Source organism: Ahaetulla prasina, chromosome 2 (genome assembly GCF_028640845.1).
Source record: "Ahaetulla prasina isolate Xishuangbanna chromosome 2, ASM2864084v1, whole genome shotgun sequence".
NCBI classification, from domain to species: Eukaryota; Metazoa; Chordata; class Lepidosauria; order Squamata; family Colubridae; genus Ahaetulla; species Ahaetulla prasina.
In genome coordinates this window covers 301,672,410-301,697,435 of record NC_080540.1, presented here as the reverse complement: position 1 = coordinate 301,697,435, position 25,026 = coordinate 301,672,410, and the positions used below count along the sequence as shown (strand labels likewise).

The 25,026-nt window shown below is 45.8% G+C and overlaps 1 protein-coding gene and 1 long non-coding RNA gene across 2 annotated transcripts in view; one reads left to right on the top strand and one right to left on the bottom strand.

Moving 5' to 3' along the window:
- The window catches only part of DNAI1 (dynein axonemal intermediate chain 1), a 185,016-nt gene that overhangs the window by 159,214 nt on the left and 776 nt on the right, over positions 1 to 25,026 (bottom strand). Inside the window, exons 2-4 of the mRNA XM_058171975.1 lie at positions 14,650 to 14,694; positions 3,522 to 3,620; positions 1,488 to 1,568 (exon numbers count right to left, since the gene is read on the bottom strand). Coding sequence (XP_058027958.1) covers positions 1,488 to 1,568; positions 3,522 to 3,620; positions 14,650 to 14,694 — 225 coding nt within the window. The remainder of the gene's footprint in view (positions 1 to 1,487; positions 1,569 to 3,521; positions 3,621 to 14,649; positions 14,695 to 25,026) is intronic.
- On the top strand, positions 665 to 24,071 carry LOC131192641 (uncharacterized). The gene is made up of 3 exons (XR_009153766.1): positions 665 to 715; positions 852 to 1,051; positions 23,613 to 24,071. It is a non-coding gene; the product is annotated as an uncharacterized LOC131192641 (long non-coding RNA).

The window sequence follows — 25,026 nt, the reverse complement described above, 5'->3', positions numbered from 1 at the left end:
ATGTAAACACAAATATTGATTTTCCCTTTGTTAGTTATCCCACAACCGAGGTGAGGATTCCAAAGGATGGGGGAAGTAGGGAAAAGGGATATAAGAGTTGCCCTTCCCCCCACCCCACCCCAGCTTCCTTGTGAGCTACGGTAAGTTCCAGAAAATGAACCTTCCCCTCTGTTAGGGCTCCCCCGAGTGATTGAGGCTGTATCCTCCTAATGACGTTAAGGATTTAGGGGGCAATGTCTTAACAAATCTTTTCTAAGCTTTATTAGAGTTCTGGCTACTCTCTTGGTGTTCTCCTTCTATGGGAGCCAAAGAATTCCTGCAAATTCTAAATTAAGTGTCGACAGGCAGAGGAACGGGGGAGAAAAAAGTCCCGTGTCTCATAGAATGGGAACGATGCTATTACTTGGGGTTTTAAGGGGTGGGTGTGTTCAGGACAACTTGCCACCGCTGGTCTGCTGCTGCTGGCTCACTGCCACTGGCTCACCAAGGGACAACCACACATACACATACTCTCTGCCTCTTTCCCCATTACTAATGAGAAAGGGTCAGAGATAAATTAAGGCGGAAGGAAGGGAAACGGAGGAGGAGGAGGAGGAGGGGAGGAGGAGGAGAACAATGACAAGGACTGTGGGTTTTTTGATGCTCTGTGAGCTTGATGGTCTTCTTGCAGGCATTTCATGACCCAGCTGGGTACCATCATCAGTGCTAGAAGCGAGTGAGGTTTGCTCTCATTAAATTATTGCCCTGTCAATATTGGTGGGAGTGTGGATTTCTTCCTGCCGATTCCTTGATTAGGATATTGTTTTCTGCTTGATTGTGTGTCTGGAGTTAATCCCTGCTTATCTGCCCAGGGCGAGTCGTCCCGTGGCAAGTCACTCAGGGCGAGTCACCCGGGACGAGCTGACGGTGACAAGCCAGGGGTGGCAATCCAGAGGCAACAAGCAGTGGCAGTGGCAACCCAGCGGCGGAGACCTGGGGGCGGCAAACAGGTGGCAGCAATCAGGTTGCGGCGACCCAGCAGCGGCGAGTTGTCCCATTCCACCCTCTTAAGGTAAGGCTAGCAATTCTGCTTCTTTCGTGGTTTTCTCTTCCCAGGGGATCCAGGGAACGAGAGCAGACTATTGAAATAACCTCAGGGATCCCCCTCCTTTTGCAAGAACGGGTCAGGGGCCAGAAATTGGGGTGATTTTCAAGCCAGGCCCTGATTTTACCCAGAAACTAAAACTCATCGTGTTCAAAAGACAAGATAGCCTCTGCATATTTATTTTATTTATTTGTCAAACACAACAGTATATGTAAGTATAAGCATGAAATAACCATACAAATTGGATATAATTAAAGGGAACATTAGGACAGGAATGGTAGGCACGCTGGTGCTCTTATGCACGCCCCTTATTCCCGTTTTAAATTGATTTGGTTCTGGCCTGCCCTATTTAAGAGGATCAATGGTGGCAAAACGGGAGTCAGCGGAGGGGAGAAACACTTACTTTAAAACTGTACCGGACAATGTTCTGAGGCGCATGAGGGTTGTTGGCTGTCAGGATGCGGGTTATTTCCTCTTTCAGCTCCTGCAGCGGAAAAGAGCCGTATCTCGCACACAAACCCCACAGGGAGAAAGAGGCGGATGCATTAACAGACACATTTAAGGAATACGTAGGATGTTTTTTTTTAATGCTGAGCTTCTGTAGGAACTACAGGTTTTTTCGAAATGAAGCCTGCTAAGTGTTAAAAACTCCTGCCCTGGGTTTCTGTATTGGCTACAAATCTGACCCGTAAGTCAATATAGGGAGTCCTTGACTTACGACCATAACTGAGCTGACAATTTTGCTCATACATTGTGATGGCCATAAAGCAGATCATCACATGACCACTCGAGGTTTTACACCTTTTTTTTTGCTGTACAGAGGATCCTCGATTTACAACTGTTCATTTAGTGACCGTTCAAAGTTACGACGGCACTGATAAAAGGGACTTATGACCGCTTTTCACACTTACGACGATTGCAGTATTCCCATGATCATGTGATCAAAATTCAGATGCTTGGCAATACTTGGTTCATACTTATGACCATTGCTGTATCCCAGGGTCACTTAATCCCCTTTTGTGACCTTCTGACAAGCCAAGTTAAGTGGGAAGCCGAATTCGCTTAACAGCAAGGTTACTAACTTATCCATTGCAGTAATTCACTTAACAATTGTGGCCAAGAAAGGTCGTAAAACGGGCCAAAACTCATTTAACAAATGTCTCATTTAACAACAGAAAATTTGCGTTCAATTGTGGTCGTAAGTCGAGGACTACCTGTACAGTGGTACTTTGGTCCTCATCATTAATTGGTTCTGGGAGGCGCGATGAGTACCAAAAACAATGAGTAACATAGCAATTTTCCCCATAAGGGAGTAAATATAATGAGTCACAAGGCAGCTGACACTGACAAGTTCTAGGTTTTGTGTTGAGTATCAAACAAACGATGAATACCGGGAGAAAATTCCCATCTCAAAATGCATCAACTATCAAATTTGATGAGTCCCAAAGCAGTTGAGTAGCCAAGGTACCACTGTGTGTCCCTTATAATTCAAAGAATGTTAGAATTTTAACTTGCTGGAGTTCAGCTTATGGCTGAAGTTCAGCTTATGGGTGAATCGCCTGCCCACGTCTAATGTGGCCAATGTGCTCTCAAAATAACAGAATTGGAAGGGACCTTGGAGGTCTTCCAGTCCAACCCCCTGCTCAACCAGGAGAACCCTATATCGTTTCAGACAAACGGCTGTCCAATCTCCCCTTGAAAACCTCCAGTGATGGAGCACCAACAACTTCTGAAGGCAGGCTGTCCCTTGTTAAGTTAATTGATCAGAAAATCAATCAACCAAGTAATAGAATAAGAGAGTGGAAGGGACTTTGGAGGTCTTCTAGTCCAACCCCCTAACCAAGGCAGGAAACCCTATACCAGTGACAGCGAACCTTTTTGTCCTCAGGTGCTGACAGCACGCATAATGCAATGCCCCCCATGCATGTCGCATCCCCCGCATGGATGTGCGACCTCCCCCCGCCCCTCGCCCATGCGTGCATGACCCCCATTTTGGTGCTAGCAGGCCTCCCTGAAGCTTCCTGGAACCAAAAACGGGACATGGAGAGGGGGGGTCGCTGCACCCCCAACCCCACACATGGCCACACAACCCCCCCCCCCGCCCAGTGGTGGAATTCAAGTCATTTAACAACCGATTCTATGCCCTAATGATTTCTTCCAACAACCAGTTTGCCAAACGGCTCAGAAAGTTAACAACCGGTTCTCCCGAAATGGTGCGAACTGGCTGAATCCCCCCACTGCCCCCCCCCACCATCAGCTCCTGCCCGCGTGTCTCCTGGCAGAGACCTGAAAATCAGCTGGCCGGCGAGATGGTGGAGCCGACCTGGGAGACAGCTCGTGTGCCCGCAGAAATGGCTCCGCGTGCCCGAGGTTCGCCATCACGGCCCAATCTCTTCTCCTCCTCCCCCCTTTCGGCCTCTGACCCAAATTTACTTACAGCATCAGTCAGGTCGAGCTGGTCTGGGGGCTTGATCAAGGTCTTGGCCTGGGACCATTCGTCGGCCCCCTCGCCCACTTCGACCCCTCCTTCTTCATCCTAGAAAAAAAGAACCACACAGCCAGTCAGTAACCATCAATGCTCCAGGAAGTCCCTGGGTGCCTTCAACCATTCCGGTCTGCTTCTGGATTGATGGCCTGGAAGCAGCCTGAAATAGTTTTTATTTATTTATTTATTTATTAATCATACTTATATACCGCACCATCTCCCGTAGGACTCAGGGCGGTTCACAGGCATATTAAAAACAATATAATAAATAAGCATTAAAACCCAGTTAAAACTAAATATTATCATGGCCTGATCACTAAAACAGTAAAAACCGGTAAAAAACCCCCATTAAAATTTAACTAAAACATTTTATTCTTAGGCTAGTCCCGCACGCTGAAATAATAGAGTCTTCAGTTCACGTCTGAAGGTCCGGAGGTCGGGAAGTTGTCGCAATCCCGGAGGAAGCTCGTTCCACAGGGCTGGTGCCGCCACAGAGAAGGCCCTCCCCCTGGGGGTCGCCAACCTACACTGTTTGGTCGACGGCACCCCGAGGAGGCCCACTCTGTGGGAGCGCACAGGTCGTTGGGAGGCAATCGGCGGCAGAAGGCGGTCTCGAAGGTATCCCGGTCCTAAGCCATGGAGCGCTTTAAAGGTGGTAACCAAAACCTTGAATTGCACCCGGAAGACTACCGGTAGCCAGTGTAGACCGCGCAGGAGCGGTGTTATATGGGAGCAACGCGGTGCTCCCTTTATCACCCGCGCGGCTGCATTCTGGACTAACTGGAGCCTCCGGGTGCTCTTCAAGGGGAGCCCCATGTAGAGAGCATTGCAATAGTCCAGGCGGGAAGTGACGAGGGCGTGAGTGACCGTGCGTAAGGCGTCCCGGTCAAGTTTGGGATTTTTGCCTTTTGAAAGGTCCCTGGTGCTCTCTGAGCTTGGCTGTTTCCTTGCAGATGTTTCATGGCCCACAATAGGTGACATCAATGGTGAAATCTGAACCGGTTTACCACATGCACAGTGCGCACCACACATCAAATGGGAGGTGCACATGCGCGGTGCACACCAAAAGGAGGCATGCAGTAAGTAGAACAGCACACTGGAGGGGTGATCAGCTGTGATAACGGATCTTATTTTTTTAACTTTTAAAAGCACTGCTGTCACCTAGCCAGAATTCCTGCCTAAGACGGGGCTATAATTCACAGTCTCCTGGCGATTGGCCCAAAATCACCCAGCCAGCTTTCCTGACTAAACTGATACTAGAATTCACAGTCTCCTGGCGATTGGCCCAAAGTCACCCAGCCAGCTTTCCTGACTAAACTGATATTAGAATTCACAGTCTCCTGGCGATTGGCCCAAAGTCACCCAGCCAGCTTTCCTGCCTAAACTGATACTAGAATTCACAGTCTCCTGGCAATTGGCCCAAAGTCACCCAGCCAGCTTTCCTGACTAAACTGATACTAGAATTCACAGTCTCCTGGCGATTGGCCCAAAGTCACCCAGCCAGCTTTCCTGACTAAACTGATATTAGAATCCACAGTCTCCTGGCGATTGGCCCAAAGTCACCCAGCCAGCTTTCCTGACTAAACTGATACTAGAATTCACAGTCTCCTGGCGATTGGCCCAAAGTCACCCATCCAGCTTTCCTGCCTAAACTGATACTAGAATTCACAGTCTCCTGGCGATTGGCCCAAAGTCACCCAGCCAGCTTTCCTGACTAAACTGATATTAGGGGCCGTGGTAGCTCAGGCTGTAAGAAGCCTGTTATTAAAACACAGCAGCCTGCAATTACTGCAGGTTCAAGCCGGGCCCAAGGTTGACTCAGCCTTCCATCCCTTATAAGGTAGGTAAAATGAGGACCCAGATTGTTGAGGGGGCAATAAGTTGACTTTGTAAATATATAAATAGAATGAGACTATTGCCTTATACACTGTAAGCCGCCCTGAGTCTTCGGAGAAGGGCGGGATATAAATGTAAAAATTAAAAAAAATTTAAAAAAATATTAGAATTCACAGTCTCCTGGCGATTGGCCCAAAGTCACCCAGCCAGCTTTCCTGCCTAAACTGATACTAGAATTCACAGTCTTTTGATGGATGGCCCAAAGTCACCCAGTCGGTTTTCATGCCCAGAACAGAATTCATCGTCTCTTGGTCATTGGACAAAGTCACCTAATCAGCTTTTATGCCTAAGGCAGGACTAGAATTCACTGTCTCCTGGTTTCTAGCCTAGTGCCTTCACCATTGCACCAAACTGACTCTTCTTGTATTACCATTATTTGAAACGTTAAAGAAACCAGAAACATTTCTGAGGAAAGGCCAATAATCTGGGAGATAAGCACATCTGAATCCTAAAAAAAACAATAAATCCATCTAAGCCACCACCGTTCCTTTGGATAATTTATTTCCGTCCTATCTGTGTTCCATTTAATCATCCTGATTTGAAGAATGACATTTGGAGTTCCTCTGATTGCCTTTTCTTCCCCTCCTAAATTAATCATAATTCTGGGGCGACGTATGTTTCGAAATGTCACCCTTGGCGAGATTGTATTTCAAACGTCTTGAAAGGCAGAAGCTGGGATCGTTGGACAGAAAGGGCGGTTTAGCGTCGTTGGACAGAAAGGTAATCAAGGATAATCGGTGTCTTGTCTTCTTCTAACAGACACAAGAAGCTTTTGTAAGAACGGCCGAGATGAAATGCCAATTATGGCCCGTCAATCAGGGCATTGTCACACAGTGATGATGGCAGAAGTCACGAGGGATGTGATATCATTTGCCCCCTACCCAGTCCCTGCAGTTGCCCTGTGGGGTTGGCATCCCATAATAGGCCATCATTTCTCATCCGTCTTTCAAGCACGATCCGCATTTCCTAGACAAACTGATAATCACTGACAGAGTGAGGTGGGGGGATCGCGCGTGTGCATGCCCACACCCATAATTCAATGCCCCCCGTGCATGCATGGGCAACCCCCCCTGTGGCCCGTTTCCAGACTTCCAGTAGGCCCGGTAGCAGAGGTGGGTTTCAGCAGGTTCTGACCAGCTCTGGAGAACTGGTAGCAGAAATTTTGAGTAGTTTGGAGAACCGGTAGTAAAAATTATGACTGGCCCCGCCCCATCTATTCTCTGCCTCCCGAGTCCATGCTGATTGGGAGGAAATGGGGATTTTGCAGTAACCTTCCCCTGGAGTGGGAAGGGAATGGAGATTTTACAGTATCCTTCCCCTGCCACGCCCACCAAGCCATGTCCACCAAGCCACGCCCACAGAACCAGTAGTAAAAAAATTTGAAACCCACCACTGCCTGGTAGGCCTGTTTTTCGCCCTCACAAGGCTCCAGAAGCTTTCCTGGAGCCTGGGGAGGCCGAAAATGGCCTCCCCCCTCCCCCGGAGGCCCTCCGGAAGCTGAAAAAGCCCTCCTAGAGCCTCCACGCGAGCCCTGTACTTACCTGCCATCCAAAATGGGCCACGTGGAGACTCCTGGGAGGTGAGGGGCGGTGTGGATGGGCCAGTCGAAAATCAGCTGGCCGCCGCGCTCATGTGCGCTGAAGCTGAGCTAGGGCATCGGTTCGCCTGCCCACAGATATGGCTCCGCGTGCCAACTGTGGCACGCGTGCCTTAGGTTCGCCTTCACAGCTCTATAGCATTTCAGACAAAATTCAGACTCTACCATCAGCCTGGCCTACATACTTGATGCTTCTCTGCATATTTTCCACTTCAGATATTTTGCCCAAATTTCTTTCCCACCCCCTGCCCCCAATCTCTTTAATTATAGATAGATATTTTGCCCAAATTTCAAACAAGGTGTCTTATTCCAGCTTGGGGACGCTTGTCAGAAGCAAAAAGCAGATAAAATTCAAACTATAAAAGGGAAGAATCCTTTCCCCAAGAACGGAGCCATCACCAAGACACATTCAACGCAGATCTCGATTTGAACACAATCACGACCTCATGAAAAGGACTGGCCTACATTACATTTTCACTTCCCGGATGTTTGTCGTCACTTGAGCTGCTGAATGCTGAATCATTTTAGTCCTGAACTCGGCCTAACGCAAACCTTCTTCATGGGAAATACTATTCCTGGCAGCTCTCTATTGTATTGAATACCCAATTTAGAATCCTACATCTGGTCACCACGATGTAAAAAAGATGTGGAGACTCTGGAAAGAGTGCAGAGAAGAGTAAAAAAGATGATTAGGGGACTGGAGGCTAAAACATATGAAGAACGGTTGCAGGAGCTGGGTATGTCTAGTTTGATGAAAAGAAGGACTAGGGGAGACATGATAGCAGTGTTCCAATATCTCAGAGGTTGCCCCAAAGAAGAGGGAGTCAAACTATTCTCCAAAGCACCTGAAGGCAGCACAAGAAGCAATGGGTGGAAACTCATCAAGGAGAGAAGCAACCTGAAATTAAGGAGGAATTTCCTGACAGAGAGATTGAGAGAGAAACAGTAGGGGGGGGAGAGAGAAAGACGGGGGAAGAGAAAACGGGGGAGAGAGAAAGAGAGAATAAGAGAGAAAGAGGGGAGAGAGAATGAGAGAATGAGAGAGAAAGGGGGGAGAGAGAAAGAGAGAAAGAGTGGGGGGAGAGAGAAAGAGAGTTGGGAGAGTGAGGGGGGAGAAAGAGAGAGAGAGGGAGAGAGGGAGAGGGAGAGAGAGAAAGAAAGAGAGAAAGAGGGGGGGAGAAAGAGAGAGGAGGGAGAGTGCCTGAAGGACCCTATCCTGTCACTGGGAGTCCAGGCACTTCAGCAAATGGCGCGCTGGATTCGTATTAGTGGTCCCCAGGATTTAACATTATGGTCTTGGTGGTCCCTGAGGTCCAAAAGGTTGGGGACCCCTGGACTAGAAGACCCTTCCTGGTCTAGAAGGACTAGACGTCCCTTCCGACTCTGATATTCCGCATTCGGATTAGAAGAGCAACCGAGGAATTTAAATGCCCTATTCGGAGGGACAGGAGGCATCGATTAAAACGAGCTCAGGGGGCCCCGAGACGATTGTCCCCTTTTGTTTGAGGAGCCCACCCTGAACAGAATTTCAAATACATCTTTTTTCCTTTTCAACCTGCTCCTCGCAGGAGCTTTTCTTAAAACTGTCTGTCATAGGGGGGAATAGCCACTCCAGTAATTAGATTGCTCTCTGCATGCCTGCCCTCCACGGGGATGGATGGAATATTAATCAAAGGACTGCCCCACTCATTCTCCTAGCTTCGCACAAAGCGAGCAGTGAATCTTCGGGGATTCCAGGCAAAGGCTTGTAAACCGTATGTTCAGGTCGGCGTAACAATGCTCGGAAATCTAGAGTCTAAAGAATGCACGTAACGTAGCGCTTCAGTTGATCGTGGGCCAGATAGATGGAAACAAGAACTGATTTTTTTCAGAAGGCATGTGAGAGTTTTGAAGAGTTGATCTAAGTAGATGATTAGGGGTGACATGATAGCAACATGATATTCCAGTATTTGAGGGGCAACCCCAAAGAAGAGGGGGTTGTCGTGTCCCACTCCTCCGCTGACGGCCGGGTCGGGGAAGTCCGTATCAAGCGTGCCTCTGCAGCTCTGCCAAAGTCCTATCAGAGTTCTCAAGGCAGGCAGGAGACCAGGAAGTGACTTCAGCAATCCAAGTTAGACTTTGCCTGACTCAGAGAATGCCAGAAAGCAGATCCTTTATATAGGCCATGGGGTGTGGCTCCATGACTCAGCACTTATCCAGGCCTGCCCCTCCCTTCCTTCTGTTGACGCCGCCTATCAATTCTCCTGAAGCGAGGATCTCTCCAGCCTCCAGCTGTTGGTAATCTTAGCTCATGACTGGTTTCACATTCTTCAGGCTCACATGCTGTGGGGAAGGGGTTTAGTTGCTCCGTTTGCCTGGGCATGGTGCCAGGACTGGGGGCTGAAGGCACGTCAGGCCCTTCGTCTTGCTCGGCCTGTCCAGGCATGGTGCCAGGGCTGGGGTCTGGAGGCATGCCAGGACATTCTTCCGAACTATCAGTATCCGGCAGGAGATAAGAGGGGCCCGGCTGCGGCAGGGGGAGCGGGCGAGACACAACAGGGGTCAAACTATTCTCCAAAACACCTGAAGGCAGGACAAGAAGCAACGGATGGAAAGTAATCAAGGAGAGAAGCAACTTAGAACTAAGGAGGAATTTCCTGACAGTGAGGACAATTCACCAGTGGAACAGCTTGCCTCCAGAAGTTGTGGGTGCTCCATCATGGAGGTTTTTAAAAAGAGACTGTACAGTCACTTGTCTGAAATGATATAGGGTCTCCTGTTTGAGCAGGGGGCTAGACAAGAAGATCTTCCAGGTCCCTTCCAGAATTAATATAGATTAAGATTGAAACATTAAAGAGATGAGAAATAAATACATAAGAGATTTTTCGGAAATTTTAAAAACATGAGAATTAAACACATAAGAGATCCTTTGAAATAATGAATATTAGTTGGTATTGTTTTGTCTTTTTTCTTTGCCTTTGTTTTTCTTTTGATAAAATTAAGAATAATAATTTTTAAACAAAAAATGTTTATGGAAATGTAATGGAATTATGGATGTTGATGATATAAGGATTGAAAAGAAAGAAATTTGTAAATGGGAATATGAGGTTTTAATATAGATGGTTGAGATAAGAAGGGACTAGACTTGATTAAAGGGTCAAATTCAGGACAGAGGGTTAGATTGAATTTTATATTAGAGATATGCAAATAGTGAAATTAAAAAAGGGGGAAGGGAAATACGTATATTTGATAAAGTATAAAAGAGAGTGGTGTGAAATTGAATTGGGTTTGACTATGTACCTGACTGATACTTTGTTCAAAAAGTATACTGTATGCTGTTTGTTTTTGAAAAAATAAAAAAACTTTTTCCAAAAAAAAAGAAAAAGAAAAAAAAGATCCCTTCCATCTCTATTCTATTCTATGAAAGCCAGCTGGGTGACTTTGGGCCAGTCGCCAGGAGACTGGGAGTTCTAGATCAGGTTTTACAGAGAAGACCTTAAATGTTGAAACGCTTGGCCACTTAGTAAGATTCAGCATGCATTTGAAGGCAGACTTCTTGGGCCATGTCAACAGAAGAGTGTCGTGTCCCACTCCTCCTCTGACGGCCGGGCCGGGGAAGTCCGTATCAAGCGTGCCTCTGCAGCTTTGCCAAAGTTCTGTCAGAGTTCTCAGGGCAGGCAGGAGACCAGGATGTGACTTCAGCAATCCAGATTAGACTTTGCCTGACTCAGAGAATGCCAGAAAGCAGATCCTTTATATAGGCCATGGGGTGTGGCTCCATGACTCAGCACTTATCCAGGCCTGCCCCTCCCTTCCTTTTGCTGACGTCGCCTCTCCACTCTCCGGAAGCATGGGTCCCTCCAGCCTCCAGCTGCCGGCAATTCCAGCTTGTGACTGGCTTCACACTCCCCAGACTCACATGCTGTGGGGGAGGGGCCCAGCTGCTCCGTTTGTCCGGGCATGGTGCCAGGACTGGGGGCTGGAGGCATGTCAGGCCATTCGTCTTGCTCGGTCTGTCCGGGCATGGTGCCAGGACTGGGGGCTGGAGGAATGCCAGGACATTCTTCTGCACTATCAGCGTCCGGCAGGAGACGAGAGGGGCTCGGCTGCGGAGAGGGGGGCGAGCGAGGCACAACAAAGAGAATATCCATAGCTCAAGATTGAACAGGATTGATCAGCCCCTTGGTTCTCTCTGAGCTGGGTAGCTTTCTTGCAGATGTTTCGTGACCCAATTAGGTAACATTATCTGTGATAGAGGTGCACACACCCACACACCCATCCAAGCAAGAGACCTTGTATCATTTTAGAGAAATGGCTCTCCAATCTTTTCTTTAAAACTTCCAATGTTGGAGTACCCACAATTTCTTGAGGCAAGTAGTTCCACTGGTTAATTGTTCTCGCTGCCAGGAAATTTCTTAGTTCCATGTTGCTTCTCTCCTTGATTAGCTTCCATCTATTGCTTCTTGTCCTGCTCTCAGGAGAATAGGTTGACCCCCTTCTCCCTGTGATATCAGCTCAAAAATTGGGAGACTGTTATCATGTCACCCCTAATCCTTCTTTTTATTAAACTAGACATACCCAATTCCAGCAACTGTTCTTCAAATATTTTAGACTCTGGTTCCCTAATCATCTTTGTTGCTCTACTCTGCACTCTTTCTAGAATCTCAACATCTTTGTAATATTATGACAACCAAAACTGGATGCAGTATGTGGTTTTACCACATATTATAAAGCAGTGCTATCACTTCACACAACTTTGATACTATCTCTTTGTTGGCTCATATTTAAGTGGTGGTCCACCAGGACGCCTAAATCCCTCTTTTTTTTTTATTTGCATTTATATCCCGCCCTTCTCAGAAGACTCAGGGCAGCTTACACTACGTTAGCAATAGTCTTCATCCATTTGTATATTATATACAAAGTCAACTTATTTCCCCCAACAATCTGGGTCCTCATTTTACCTACCTTATAAAGGATGGAAGGCTGAGTCAACCTTGGGCCTGGTGGGACTAGAACCTGCAGTAATTGCAAGCAGCTGTGTTAATAACAGACTGTCTTAGCAGCCTGAGCCACCAGGGGGCCCTTGCTATTGCTGTTGAACCAGGTATTTATTTCTTTGGATGACAGCTAGGCTTGTCAGGAACCCATCTCCCTCAGATAGAAAGTCCCTACAGAGAGTGGTGAGGACAGTGGAGAAGATTATAGGAAGCTCACTTCCCATTATTCAGGATGCTGCTTACAAGCGCTATGTGCTTAGAGCTCAAAGCATTGTTAGAGACCCCTATACACCCACTTTATGGTCTCTGTTTCTGTTGCTCCCCTCTGGGAGGAAGTTTCGAAGTATTTCTAGCAGGATTACCAGATTCTGTAACAGCTTTGTTGCCTTGTGCCACCTGTCTGGTAAACTCACAAAATTCGTTTTTCTCGCCATGTATACGTGTATATATCTGAAGTAGACTGTGTTGTTTCTCTGGGTATATGCATAATTTTGTACTGATTTATTTATTTATGTTTATGTAGTGTATGTTGGAGGTGGTGACCTTTTGAGAGCTGCAATGAAATTTCATTTTAACGTATGCCAATTAGTGTACATTCAAAGTGACAATAAAGTTATTTTAAGCTTCTAAACTGCCACTAAGTCCCAATTGGTCCAGAGCAGTAATGAGTTTCAATTTCGTTTGCTACCGGTTTGCTCATGGGTGTGCACATGCAATGCTTTTGCACATGAGCAGATGCTTCTGTGCATGTGCAGAGACATCTGGGTGGGTGGGGGGAGCCTCCCGCTGCTGTCACCACCATTTCACCCAATCCCAGGCAAACCGGTAGCAACCAACCACTGGTCCAGAGTTTGTCTCCCAATTGATGTCAGTGTTGAACAATTGAACAAAGACTCTGTTTCCAATCTGGGTCGGTCACCGGAACCAAAGGTTTTGTCTTCTGAGCTTTGGGACTCTTACTGGAGCCCTTCTTCAGCGAGTGTGTGCTTTGGGCTATTCTGTGTGTGGTGCCTGGTTGTGTGTGGCTTTTCAGTTGTTGATTGGAATGTTGATGGCTGGCTATTAATGTTGTGGTCTGCCAGCAGCCTGCGGACCTGGCAGTGGAGTCAGACAGTGATGAGGTTGAGATGAGGCCAGGGCCATCGTGGAGTGAGGTGCAGACTCCAGAGACTCCAGAGACTGATAGTAGTGAGGCAGATGAACAGGATGAGCCTGTTCCTAATGCATGCATGAGAAGAGCTGCCAGAAGGCAAGAGCAGCTCAAGCAAAAAGGATGACTCGTGAGTAAGACCAAGAGATGATTGGCCCCTCCCATAAGGCTTAAAAGAGACCAGCAACAGTGTTTGGGCTTTGCCGGAAAACAACGTTGGTAGCTCCGTCTTCTGCTTCGTCTACATCTTGCATTTATTTTTGTGACTTCTGAACTTTTGCCAACAAAGGCCTTTGGCGGTTTGCCTAATTAGACCAAGGTTTGCAATAGGACTAAGGAATTTGTGTTGCGAGGAATTTGTTTTAATTTAGTTGAACTACGCTGGGAATGAAGTAATGCTCAGCTGTTTGAATAAAGTTTGTTTTTTCACGGACCGAGTTTCCTACTACCTACTTGGGCCTGAGTCACAACAATTAAGTCATTGGCTGTTGTTTCCTTGCGCTGCCAAGCCCTTGGCTCCTAAGTACCTGATAAACTGGGGGCAAATTAGCACTCCTATTGGCTGACAAGGGGCCTGGTTCCCAGGCTTCAATCATTTCCCTGGCTATTTTTGTCCCTGCTCGGCCAACAATCTTAATAGCTGCGAAATTGAATATGTGACCTTGTTCGTTGAAAGGTCTCCTCATCTAATTGCTCACTTGTGTTCTTGCAATCTGGTACTTAGCTTCCTCCCCATGGGTCCTACAGAGTCACGAGGGCAATCCACGCAGGGGATCCGGTAGATTACATTAGAAGTATCTCCCAATTCCAAGCAACCTTTGCAATGCATGATTTATCCTCATACACGAGTTTGAAAACTTGGAAGAATAAACCTTTGGTCCCGGTGTCTGACTCAGATTGGATCTTGCAATCTGGAACATGTTTATTCTCCTTCATTTGGAAGACTCTGTTTATTTAGTAACGTAACGAAACGTTTTTGACATATTTGATTAAAACGATAATTTTAGAAAATTTTAGAATTCAGCTGCCATAACAATGTATAATAACATCTTGGCTTAATCTCCAAAATGCGTCTAATGGATTGTACTTAAAGGTCAGATTTGTATATGCATATTTATAGCTTAACCCAGAGGTCTTCAAACCTGGCAGCTTTAAGATTTGTGGACTTTGTGGAGTTGAAGTCCACAAGTCTTAAAGCTGCCAAGTTTGAAGACCTCTGGCTTAACCAAGTATTTTTGTTAAATTGGAAGCTGCAAGGCTTATTCCTGCATTTTTTTACTTAGGACAGAGAAAGATCAGTGCATAATCAATCTAATTCCCTTTTTTGCCTTCTTCTTCTTCTTTGTCGTCTAATTCAGAGATTTGAATCACAAAGCCAAACATACGTGGGGGGGGGGGGAATCCATCGAGATAGTTGCGGTAACTCGAAAGAAAAATGCACTTAAAGATTAAATACTTTACCCTTCTCCTTATGTTTACTTTTGAAGGTCGAATTCCAAGCTGACTCTAGAGAGAAGACAAAATAAAACCGTAATTATTTTTTGCGCGAGATCAATGATCGTCACTGAATTCATTGTTCTCAATTAGTTGACGAGGTCAACTAAAGCTCACAATTCATTCTGCAGAAATATTCCTACGGTATTTCATGGTATTATTTACTGCCAGACCATCCCTTACCATTACCTTTTTGGTAACATAAGCAATATGATAGATATGTAGAAAACGGTACAGCTAGTCCTCGACTTATGACCACAATCGAGCCCAAAATCTCCGTTGCTAAGCGAGACATTTTTAAAGTGAGCTTTGACCCATTTTACCACCTTCCTTGGCAAAGTTCTCAAGTGAATCACTTCAATTGTTAAGTTAGCCACATGGTTGTTAAGTGAATCTGGCTTCCCCACTACTTGTCAAAAGGTCGCAAAAGGGGATCACGTAACCCTGGGACATTGCAACCGTCATAAATGCGAGTCAGTCGCCAAGTGTCTGAATTTTGATCATGTCATCATGGCAATGCTACAACGGATGTAAGTGTGAAAACTGGTCATAAGTTGCTTTTTTCAGTGCCGTTTTGTACTGTGTCCAGCGGTCACTAAACGAACTGTTGTAAGTCAAGGACTAACTGTAACGTGCCTAATTTCCCCTGCTTTGAAAAAAGACACCTTTTCCATTCCTCACAGTAAGACAGAAATTAGGTACTGTATTTTTCGGAATATAAGACGCAGCTTAGTTTTTGGGGAGGAAAATAGGGGGTGGGGGGGAAATCTGCCTACCAGGTATTCATCTGGCTAGCGTCCTTAGTCTGGTCAGCTTCAGCACATTAGTTTGCTGGTTTTGAGCACACATGTGCGCTTTTTATCCCCTGCTTGGGGATAGAAAACAGCTTCTAAAGCACAGCTGATCTTTGGAGAGAGAACCAATGAGAAAAGCAGGCAAAGCACGGAAGATCGCTTCACTCGCTAGTGCCTCGTTAGGGCTGAAAAAAAGCTTTGAAAAAGCTACATTCGGAGTATAAGACGCACCCAAATTTTCAGCCTCTTATGTGGGGGGGGGGGGAGTGAATCTTATACTCTGAAAAATACGGTAGTCCTCAATTTTACAATCACTGGTTTATGGACCGCTCAAAGTTACAATGGGGTTGAAGAAAAAGTGACTTTTATTATTTTTTTCATGAACATTTTGAATACATTGTACTGTCAGGGTATATCATTTACGAAAGAAAAACAAAGAAAGAACAAAAAGAAACATATACCGGTAACAATAGTAGTAATGTAACAGAATAGTTTTGGCTAAATTTCTCTTTATATTAGCTTATTTATAATTCTTATAAATATATAAGTCTGTTATAATTATAAACCATCTTTATATTTCATTCATACATAGCAATAATCTTTCTTCATCTAATTTCTACCTCTTATCTCTAACCACCCATAAAATCTATTCCATATCAAGCCATATTCTGTGTCTTCTTTGTCTTTCATTTTTAAAGTCAATCCGTCCATCTCTGCACAGTCTAACATTTTCTGAATTACATCCTCATCTGATGGGAGTGTTCCCATTTTTTCCAATATTGTGCAAACCCAATTCTTGCTGCCGTCAGTCCATGCAAAACTAAATATATAGTCCCTTTATCATAACCCTCCGGCATTATACCCAACAAAAATATGTCTGGTTTTAGATCTATATGTTGCCTAATCATCTTTTCCAACCAAGTGTGTATTTCCTTCCAATATTTTCTTGCTTTCATACAAGCCCACCACATATGATAGTAAGTGACTTGCGATCGTTCCTCACACTTACGACGGTCACAGCATCCGCACAGTCACATGATCAAAATTCGAGAAGGGGGGGGCTTTGACCAACCGGAATGGGTTTAAAGCCGGTTGCAGTGTCCTGGGGTCATGTAATCAGCCTTCGTGACCTTTCCAGCTGGCTGTCGTGTCCCACTCCTCCTCTGACGGCCGAGTTGGGGAAGTCCGTATCAAGCGTGTCTCTGCAGCTCTGCCAAAGTCCTATCAGAGTCCTCAGGGCAGGCAGGAATCCAAGGTGTGACTTCAGCAATCCAGATTAGACTTTGCCTGACTCAGAGAATGCCAGAAAGCAGATCCTTTATATAGGCCATGGGGTGTGGCTCCATGACTCAGCACTTATCCAGGCCTGCCCCTCCCTTCCTTTTGCTGACGTCGCCTCTCCATTCTCCGGAAGCGTGGATCTATCCATTGCATCATTTCGTCTCCAGCTGTTGGTAATCCCAGCTCGTGGCTGGCTTCAGGCGCACATGCTATCGGAGGGAGGTTTGTTTGTTCGGTTTGTCCGGGCATGGTGCCAGGGCTGGGGGCTGGAGGCATGCCAGGACATTCTTCTGTACTATCAGCGTCCAACAGGAGATAAGAGGAGCCCGGCTGCGGCGGGGGGAGCGAGCGAGGCACAACACTGGCTTTCCAGAAGCAAAGGCAGAAGGAACAAACTTCAGAATGTGAGGCTTAAAAGCAAAACTCTGCATAATTCGCTTCTTGCATTTTTGTCAAGGAGAGAACCTCCTCTGATTTTAATCCCGGGAAATCTGAACTCACAAAGAATAGTGACAGAAGGTTTGTAAAACTGCTAGAATATCAACCCCCAGCAGTGGTCTAGAAGGATACACGTGTTATTTAGCCCCCAGGTATAGGGAACTCAGTCTTGGCCACGGACGTAGTATTGTACTCAGAACATGCTCTTAAATGCAAAACTTTATGACCGTGGTCTATGATAGGGATGTTTGACCTCGGCCACTTTAAGATCTATGGAGTTCAACTCCCAGAATTCCCCAGCCAGTGTAGCTATGGGATCGTCCACAGATATTATCCTACAGGTTTGTCCCTTACCTAGTTGGCACTAGTGCCAATCTATATGGGCAAAAAAGACATCCTATTTAAAATGCAGGAAGGAGCTATCGAAGAGGAAGTCTTTGGCTGTTTTCCATAGATCAGACAACACTGTAAGAAGGGAGGGGAGGGGAGGGAAGAATAGAATAACAGAGTAGAGTAGAGTAGAACAGAACAGAACAGAACCTGGGCAGGGGTAGGGGTAGGGGTAGGGGTAGGGGTAGAGCAGTGGTGGGTTGTTCCTGGTTTGGTCCGGTTCTATAGATCCGGTAGTAAAACTGGCAGGACGTCATCATGGGTGATCTGAGCATGTGCAGAAGCTTCTGGGCACAGGCAGAAGCATGTGTGTGCGGTCCCGTTGCGAACCGGTAGTAAAGGTAAGTAGAACCCATCCCTGGGGGAGTAGGAGTAGTACGGAAGAGGAGAGGAGAGGAGAGGAGAGGAGAGGAGAGGAGAGGAGAGAAGAGAGAATATAGAGCAGAGCAGTAAAATATAGAAAAATATAGAATATATCTTCTAGTCCAGGGGTGTCAAACTCGATTTCATTGAGGGCTGCATCAGGGTTGTGTTTGACCTCGGAGGGCCAGGGTGGGTGTGGCCAGCTTGACGTCACTTGTGTCGGGGGCGTCTGTGGTGGCCTGAGCCCTCTGCCAGAGAAAACGGGCTCCCGAACTCTGTTTTCAGCCACGACAGCCTTCTGCAACCCTCTGCCAGATAAAATGGAGCTCGTGTGGGCTGCCTGTGGCCCTCCCGAGCTCCGTTTTCGCAGGCAGAGGCACCGCAGACCGGTCCTTCTCTGTTTCCAGGGCGACCCCGCGGGCCACATCGAAGCACCCCGTGGGCCAGATCCGGGCCCCGGGCCTTGAGTTTGACACCCCTGTTCTACTCCAACCCCCTGCTCAAGCAAGAGACCCTGGCCTCTACCATTTCAGATTGGAGGGCTGTCCCCAAAATGAAAAAGCAACTCCAGAGTGGCAAACTTTTTATATGCATGAATTAAAGCATTCCTTGGACTTAGGTGGCGGAAGGAAAACATTTCTTGGAATATCTGCAAGTCAGCTATACGGTCGGCTCTGTAAACTTCATCTAGTTCTATTTATACCCTGTTTTTATTCCGAAGTGCTAACGGCATTTAAGGCACGGAGGAGGGCTGCCCATAAAATATGCATAGAATTGTAACACAAAAGTATTACTTATAGGCCTGAGAGATAAAAAAATCCATCTATAAAAACCTGTTTCTGAAATATACTGCCCACTTGTTAGCTAATTACAGGCTCTGAATTAATAATACATTCGCATAATTCTTGCGACGGAAATGCATTAAGGAGGGATTTGGCGGTGACGAGGCCCCTGGGAGTAACTGGGGAGGGTTGCCCTCCTGTCACAGGAAAAAAAATAGGCAAAACAAGAGAGATTTTTATGCCAGAATAAGAAGATCCTGGTGGGAGAAAGCAGATAGAAAAACATTTGACATTACAGCAGGAAAAGCTAAATTACTGTTAAAACAAAAATAACAAAAATAACCTTAAGGGGTTTTTTTCTCAAGTAGCACAATGGACAATGTTCACATTTACACAGTATCAACAGTAGAAACCTTCAAATTTCTAGGTTCTATCATATTGCAAGATCTAAAATGGACAGCTAACATCAAAAACATCATTAAAAAAGGACAGCAAAGAATGTTCTTTCTGCGCCAACTCAGAAAGCTCAAACTGCCCAAGGAGCTGCTGATTCAATTCTACAGAGGAATTATTGAGTCTGTCATTTGCACCTCTAGAACTGTCTGGTTTGGTTCTGCAACCCAACAAGAAAAACACAGACTTCAGAGGATCATTAGAACTGCAGAAAAAATAATTGCTACCAACCTGCCTTCCATTGAGGACCTGTATACTGCACGAATCAAGAAGAGGGCCGTGAAAATATTTACAGACCCCTCGCATCCTGGACATAAACTGTTTCAACTCCTACCCTCAAAACGACGCTATAGAGCACTGCACACCAGAACAACTAGACACAAGAACAGTTTTTTCCCGAAGGCCAAATAATTCCCTCAACACTGTCAAACTATTTACTGAATCTGCACTACTATTAATCGCCTCATAGTTCCCATCACCCAACTCTTTCCACTTATGACTGTATGACTATAACTTGTTGCTGGCAATCCTTATGATTTATACTGATATATTGACCATCATTTGTGTTGTAAATGTTGTACCTTGATGAACGTATCTTTTCTTTTATGTACACTGAGAGTATATGCACCAAGACAAATTCCTTGTGTGTCCAATCACACTTGGCCAATAAAAAAAATTCTATTTACTCCCGAATCCCATACATGTCCATAGTGATAGGAGCAGGAGAAGGGGGTGTCCTTGAGTACAGGAAGTCCTCGACTTAACGACCACAAATTCAGCCAAAAATTTCCATTGCTAAGCGAGACAGTTGTAAAGTGAGTTTTTGGCCCGTTTTATGACCTTTCTCACCACGGTTGTTAAGCAAATCACTGCAGTTGTTAAGTCAGGAACCCGGATGTTAAGTGAATCTGGCTTCCCCATTGACTTTGCTTCTCAGAAGGTCACCCCACGGATGCTGTAACCACCAGTTGCCAAGTGCCACAATTTTGATCACGTGACCATGGGGGGAGCGCTGCAATGGTCATAAGTGGGAAAAAGGATCAGAAGCCACTTTTTCAATGCTGTTGTAACTTCAAATGGTTACTAAATGAATGGTTATAATGAGCTGTGGTGACGCAGTGGTTAGAAGGCGGTATTGCAGGCTAAACTCTGCCCTAAGCCTGTTGTGGTCCGCCAGCAGCCTGCAGAGCTAGCAACAGAGTCGGACAATGAGGAGGCTGGGGAGGAACATGGGCCAGTCCTGGAATCAGGGGAAGGCCCGGATGAGGGCTCTGCGTCAGAGGCAGAGATGGGGCCAGGGCCATCCGGGAGCGATGTGCAGACTCCGGAGTTTCCAGAGGCGGACGGCAGAGAGGCAGAGGAACAAGAGGAGCCTGTTCCTAGTGCACACATCCAAAGAGCTGTCAGAAGGCAAGAGCAGCTAAAGCAAAAAGGACGACTCGGGAGTAAGGCCAGGAGATGATTGGCCCCTCCCACAAGGCTTAAAAGAGTAGCAACGTTGCTACAATTGTTTCTTGTCTCCTGTTTCTGAACTTCCTGGGGTTCTTGCCAAGAAAAGCCTTTGGCAGGGTGCCAAAGAAGACAAAGGTTTGTGATAAGGCCGAAGGACTTTTTCTGAAGGACTTTGTTTTGGAATTAATTTGGACTAAGCTGAGAATGAAGTAATTCTCAGCTGTTCTAATAAAATATGTTTGTTTAGGATATAGTGACCAGACGTCCCACTTTTGGTGGGACAGTCCCGCTTTTTAATAATTTGTCCCGCATCCCGCGGCAATTCCGAAAAGTCCTGATTTTTTTTTGTTTCACTCCCATTCTGGAAATGGGAGGCGGCAACACAAGAGGAGGAGGCGGAGAAGGGGGAGTGGCAGAGAAAAGGGGCGTGAGAGGGAGGAGAGACGTTGCTTGTCTTCACCCGAGAGGAAGAGAAGAGCTGAGAGGAGAGCCGAGGAGAGCCGAACCTGCCTGGAAGAGCCGAGCCTGCCTGGAAGAGCAAATAAGCAGCTCCTTCAGGCAGGTGGCAAGACTCAGCGCGCATGCGCAGCCCCCCCGCCCCCGGTCAATGGTGTCCCGCTTTACCATCGCTTAAATCTGGTCACTTTAGTTTAGGACTGATTGTGTCTGGTAATAACTACTTGGGCCTGAGTCACAACACAGTCAGGAAGTTCGATCCTGACCACCTGGAAGTCGGCTCAGCCTTCCGTCCTTCTGAGGTTGGTAAAACGAGGACCCAGATTGTTGGGGGCGGTATGCTGACTCTGTAAACTGCTTAGAGAGGCCTGGAATGCACCGGGAAGCGGTATATAAGTCTAAATGCTAAGAATATGATGGGATGCTATGAACAGTGCTACATGCTACATGTATAGTTGCTGGCCAAGCTCTCTAGATGTTTCATGACTCAAATGAGGCTGGCCAGTTAAAGAACACATTCCGAAACTATTTTATTTGAAATAGGTTCTCCCTCGCTTATGACCAAAATCAAGTACAAGATTTCTGTTGCCAAGCAAGACAGTTGTTAAGTGAAGCACTGGAGTTGATAAGTTAGCAACCCGGTTGTTACATATGTTTTCTTTTATGTACACTGAGAGCATATGCACCAAAGACAAATTCCTTGTGTGTCCAATCACACTTGGCCAATAAAGAATTCTATTCTATTCTATTCTATTCTACGACTATCATTAAGTGTTGTACCTTATGATTCTTGATGAACGCATCTTTTCTTTTATGTACACTGAGAGTGTATTCACCAAAGACAAATTCCTTGTGTGTCCAATCACACTTGGCCAATAAAGAATTCTATTCTATTCTATTCTAATCTATTCTATTCTATTCAGTGAAACTGGCTTCTCTATTGACTTTGCTTGTCAGATAGTCGCAAAAAGGGATCCCTTGACCCCGCGACACTGCAAAACGTCATAAGTATGAACCAACTGCCAAGCGTCCAAATTTTGATCATGTAACCATGGAGATACTACAATGGTCGTAAGTGTGAAAAACAGTCATAAATCAGTTTTTTCAGTGCTGTAACTTTGAACAGTCACTAAGTGAAGTGTTGTAAGTCAAGGACTACCTTTATGTATACAGATCATCCGAAGTCGGCTTTTTTTATATTCATTTAAACGAACATACCTGTATAAGCAAGCTCCCGGGTTATTTACGGGACCGCCTGCTGCCACCGTTTGCCTCCCACCGAGCTGTGCACTCCCATAGGGAGGGCCTCCTCAGGGTGCCGTCAGCCAAACAATGCTGGCTGGTGGCCCCTAGGGGGAGGGCCTTCTCTGTGGGGGCACCTACCCTCTGGAATGAGCTTCCCTCAGGACTTCGATAGCTTCCTGACCTCCGGACCTTTCGCTGCGAGCTGAAGACGTATTTATTCTTCCACGCAGGGCTGGCATAAAACTATTAGTAATTTTAATTGGTTTTTTTATGGTATTTTAACTAATGGGCCAAATTGAATAGGTTTTTTAATGGGTTTTTAAATGTATATTGTATGTCTTATTGTGTTTTTACCTGGCTGAAAACCGCCCTGACTCCTTCGGGAGAAGGGCGGTATAGAAATTAAATTATTCTTATTCTTCTTATTCCCCTCTCCTACCCTCATCAATCAGCTGATGTTTGGAGTTAGACTAAGAGTTGGAAGGAACCTTGGAGATCTTCTAGTCCAACCCCTTACTCAGGCAGAAAACCCTATTACCAGTGATGGCTAACCTTTTTGCCATCGCGTGCCAAAAGCGGGGGGAGCATGGGGGCGTGCATAATTCAATGTGCCTCCCCCCGCACTCTCCCTACTTTTGGCACGCGATGGCATGGTGGGCCCAGTAGGCCTGTTTCCCGACTTCCGATGGGCCCAGAAGGTCCGATAATCATTCTGCCACTCTGCCATTCGTGGCAGAGCTGCACTAGGGCAATGCCTGCGTGCCCACCGATATGGCTCCGCGTGCCACCTGTGGCACGCATGCCATAGGTTCACCATCATGGCCCTATACTATTTCAAACAAATGGTTCTCTAATTTTTTCTTTAAAACTTCCACTGTTGGAGCATTGGTAGTGCAGTAGTTAGAGTGTTGTACTGCAGGCTACTTCTGCTGACTACCTGTTGCCCGCAGTTCGGCAGTTCAAATCTCACCGGCTCAGGATTGACTCAGCTTTCCATCCTTCTGAGGTGGGTAAAATGAGGATCCAAATTGTTGGAGGCAAGAGGCTGACTCTGTAAACTGCTTAGAGAGGGCTGTAAAGCACTGTGAAGCAGTATATAAGTCTATTGCTATTTACAACTTCTGGAGGCAAGTTGTTCCACTGATTAATTGTTTAATTGTTTATTGTTCAATAAACAATTGATTAATTGTTCTAATTGTCAGGAAATCTCTCCTTAGTTCTAGGTTGCTTCTCTCCTTGATTAGTTTCCATCCATTGCTTCTTGTCCTGCCCTCAGGTGCTTTGACCGATCCTTAACAATTCAACGCCCATCATTGAGGACCTGTATACTGCACGAATCAAGAAGAGGGCCGTGAAAATATTTACAGATCCCTCACATCCTGGACATAAACTGTTTCAACTCCTACCCTCAAAACGATGCTATAGAGCACTGCACACCAGAACAACTAGACACAAGAACAGTTTTTTCCCGAAAGCCATCACTCTGCTAAACAAATAATTCCATCAACACTGTCAAACTATTTACTGAATCTGCACTACTATTAATCGTCTCATAGTTCCCATCACCAATCTCTTTCCACTTATGACTGTATGACTGTAACTTGTTGCTGGCAATCCTTATGATTTATATTGATATATTGACCATCAATTGTGTTGTAAATGTTGTACCTTGATGAAGGTATCTTTTCTTTTATGTACACTGAGAGCATCTGCACCAAGACAAATTCCTTGTGTGTCCAATCACACTTGGCCAATAAAAAATTCTATTCTATTCTATTCTGTTCTGTTCTGTTCTATTCTATCATGGCTGCCTCAGGTATAGGCAGGGGACCAGATGGTCACATCCGGAGGATGCTGCAGAAAAAAAAGATCCAGCTAAGCATGGCTTAAGAGCAGATGCTTAGAAACCCTTTTTTCAGGCTGCTGGGATCCAGTTGGACTTAAAGGCCGATATTGGCAGAGAGGATCCAGTCTGCCTGTGACTCTCACATGGCAGAAGTCCCCAAATGCATCCCCTGCCTTTCCTTTCCTTTCCTTGGGAACAACTTATTTTCAAGGGGGGTTTTGATGGAGGAGCTTTTTTTTTTTTTGCTGATCCTTTATAGTGTTACCCCATAGTGGATGAATGTTGCATTTCCAAGCCTCCCAACAGGAGGCAGCACAGAGACAACCTGCTGGTTCATAGTAGAAAGGAGACCACGAGAAAAGCCCAGCCTGATATAAACCAGTTATGGAATTACCAAAAAATAAAAGTTACAAGACACAGACATTTCCACCCAAAGTCACTCAACAGTGAAATGGGGAGTCCATAAATTTAGTAAATATTTTAATTTAATATTATAAGCCTCGCAGTTACCCTGTGGTCAGATGGGCAGCCAATAAATTTTATAAATGAGAGAGAGAGAGGGATAGATGGATATGAATGGAGATAGATAGATGGATGGATGGATGTGAATGGAAATAGATAGATAGATAAGATGGATGGATGGATATGAATGGAGATAGATAGATAGATAGATAGATAGATAGATAGATAGATAGATGGATGGATGGATGGATGGATGGATGGATGGATGGATGGATGGATGGATGGACGGACGGACAGATAGATAGATAGATAGATGGATGGATAGATATGAATGGAAATAGATAGATAGATAAGATGGATGGATGGATATGAATGGAGAGAT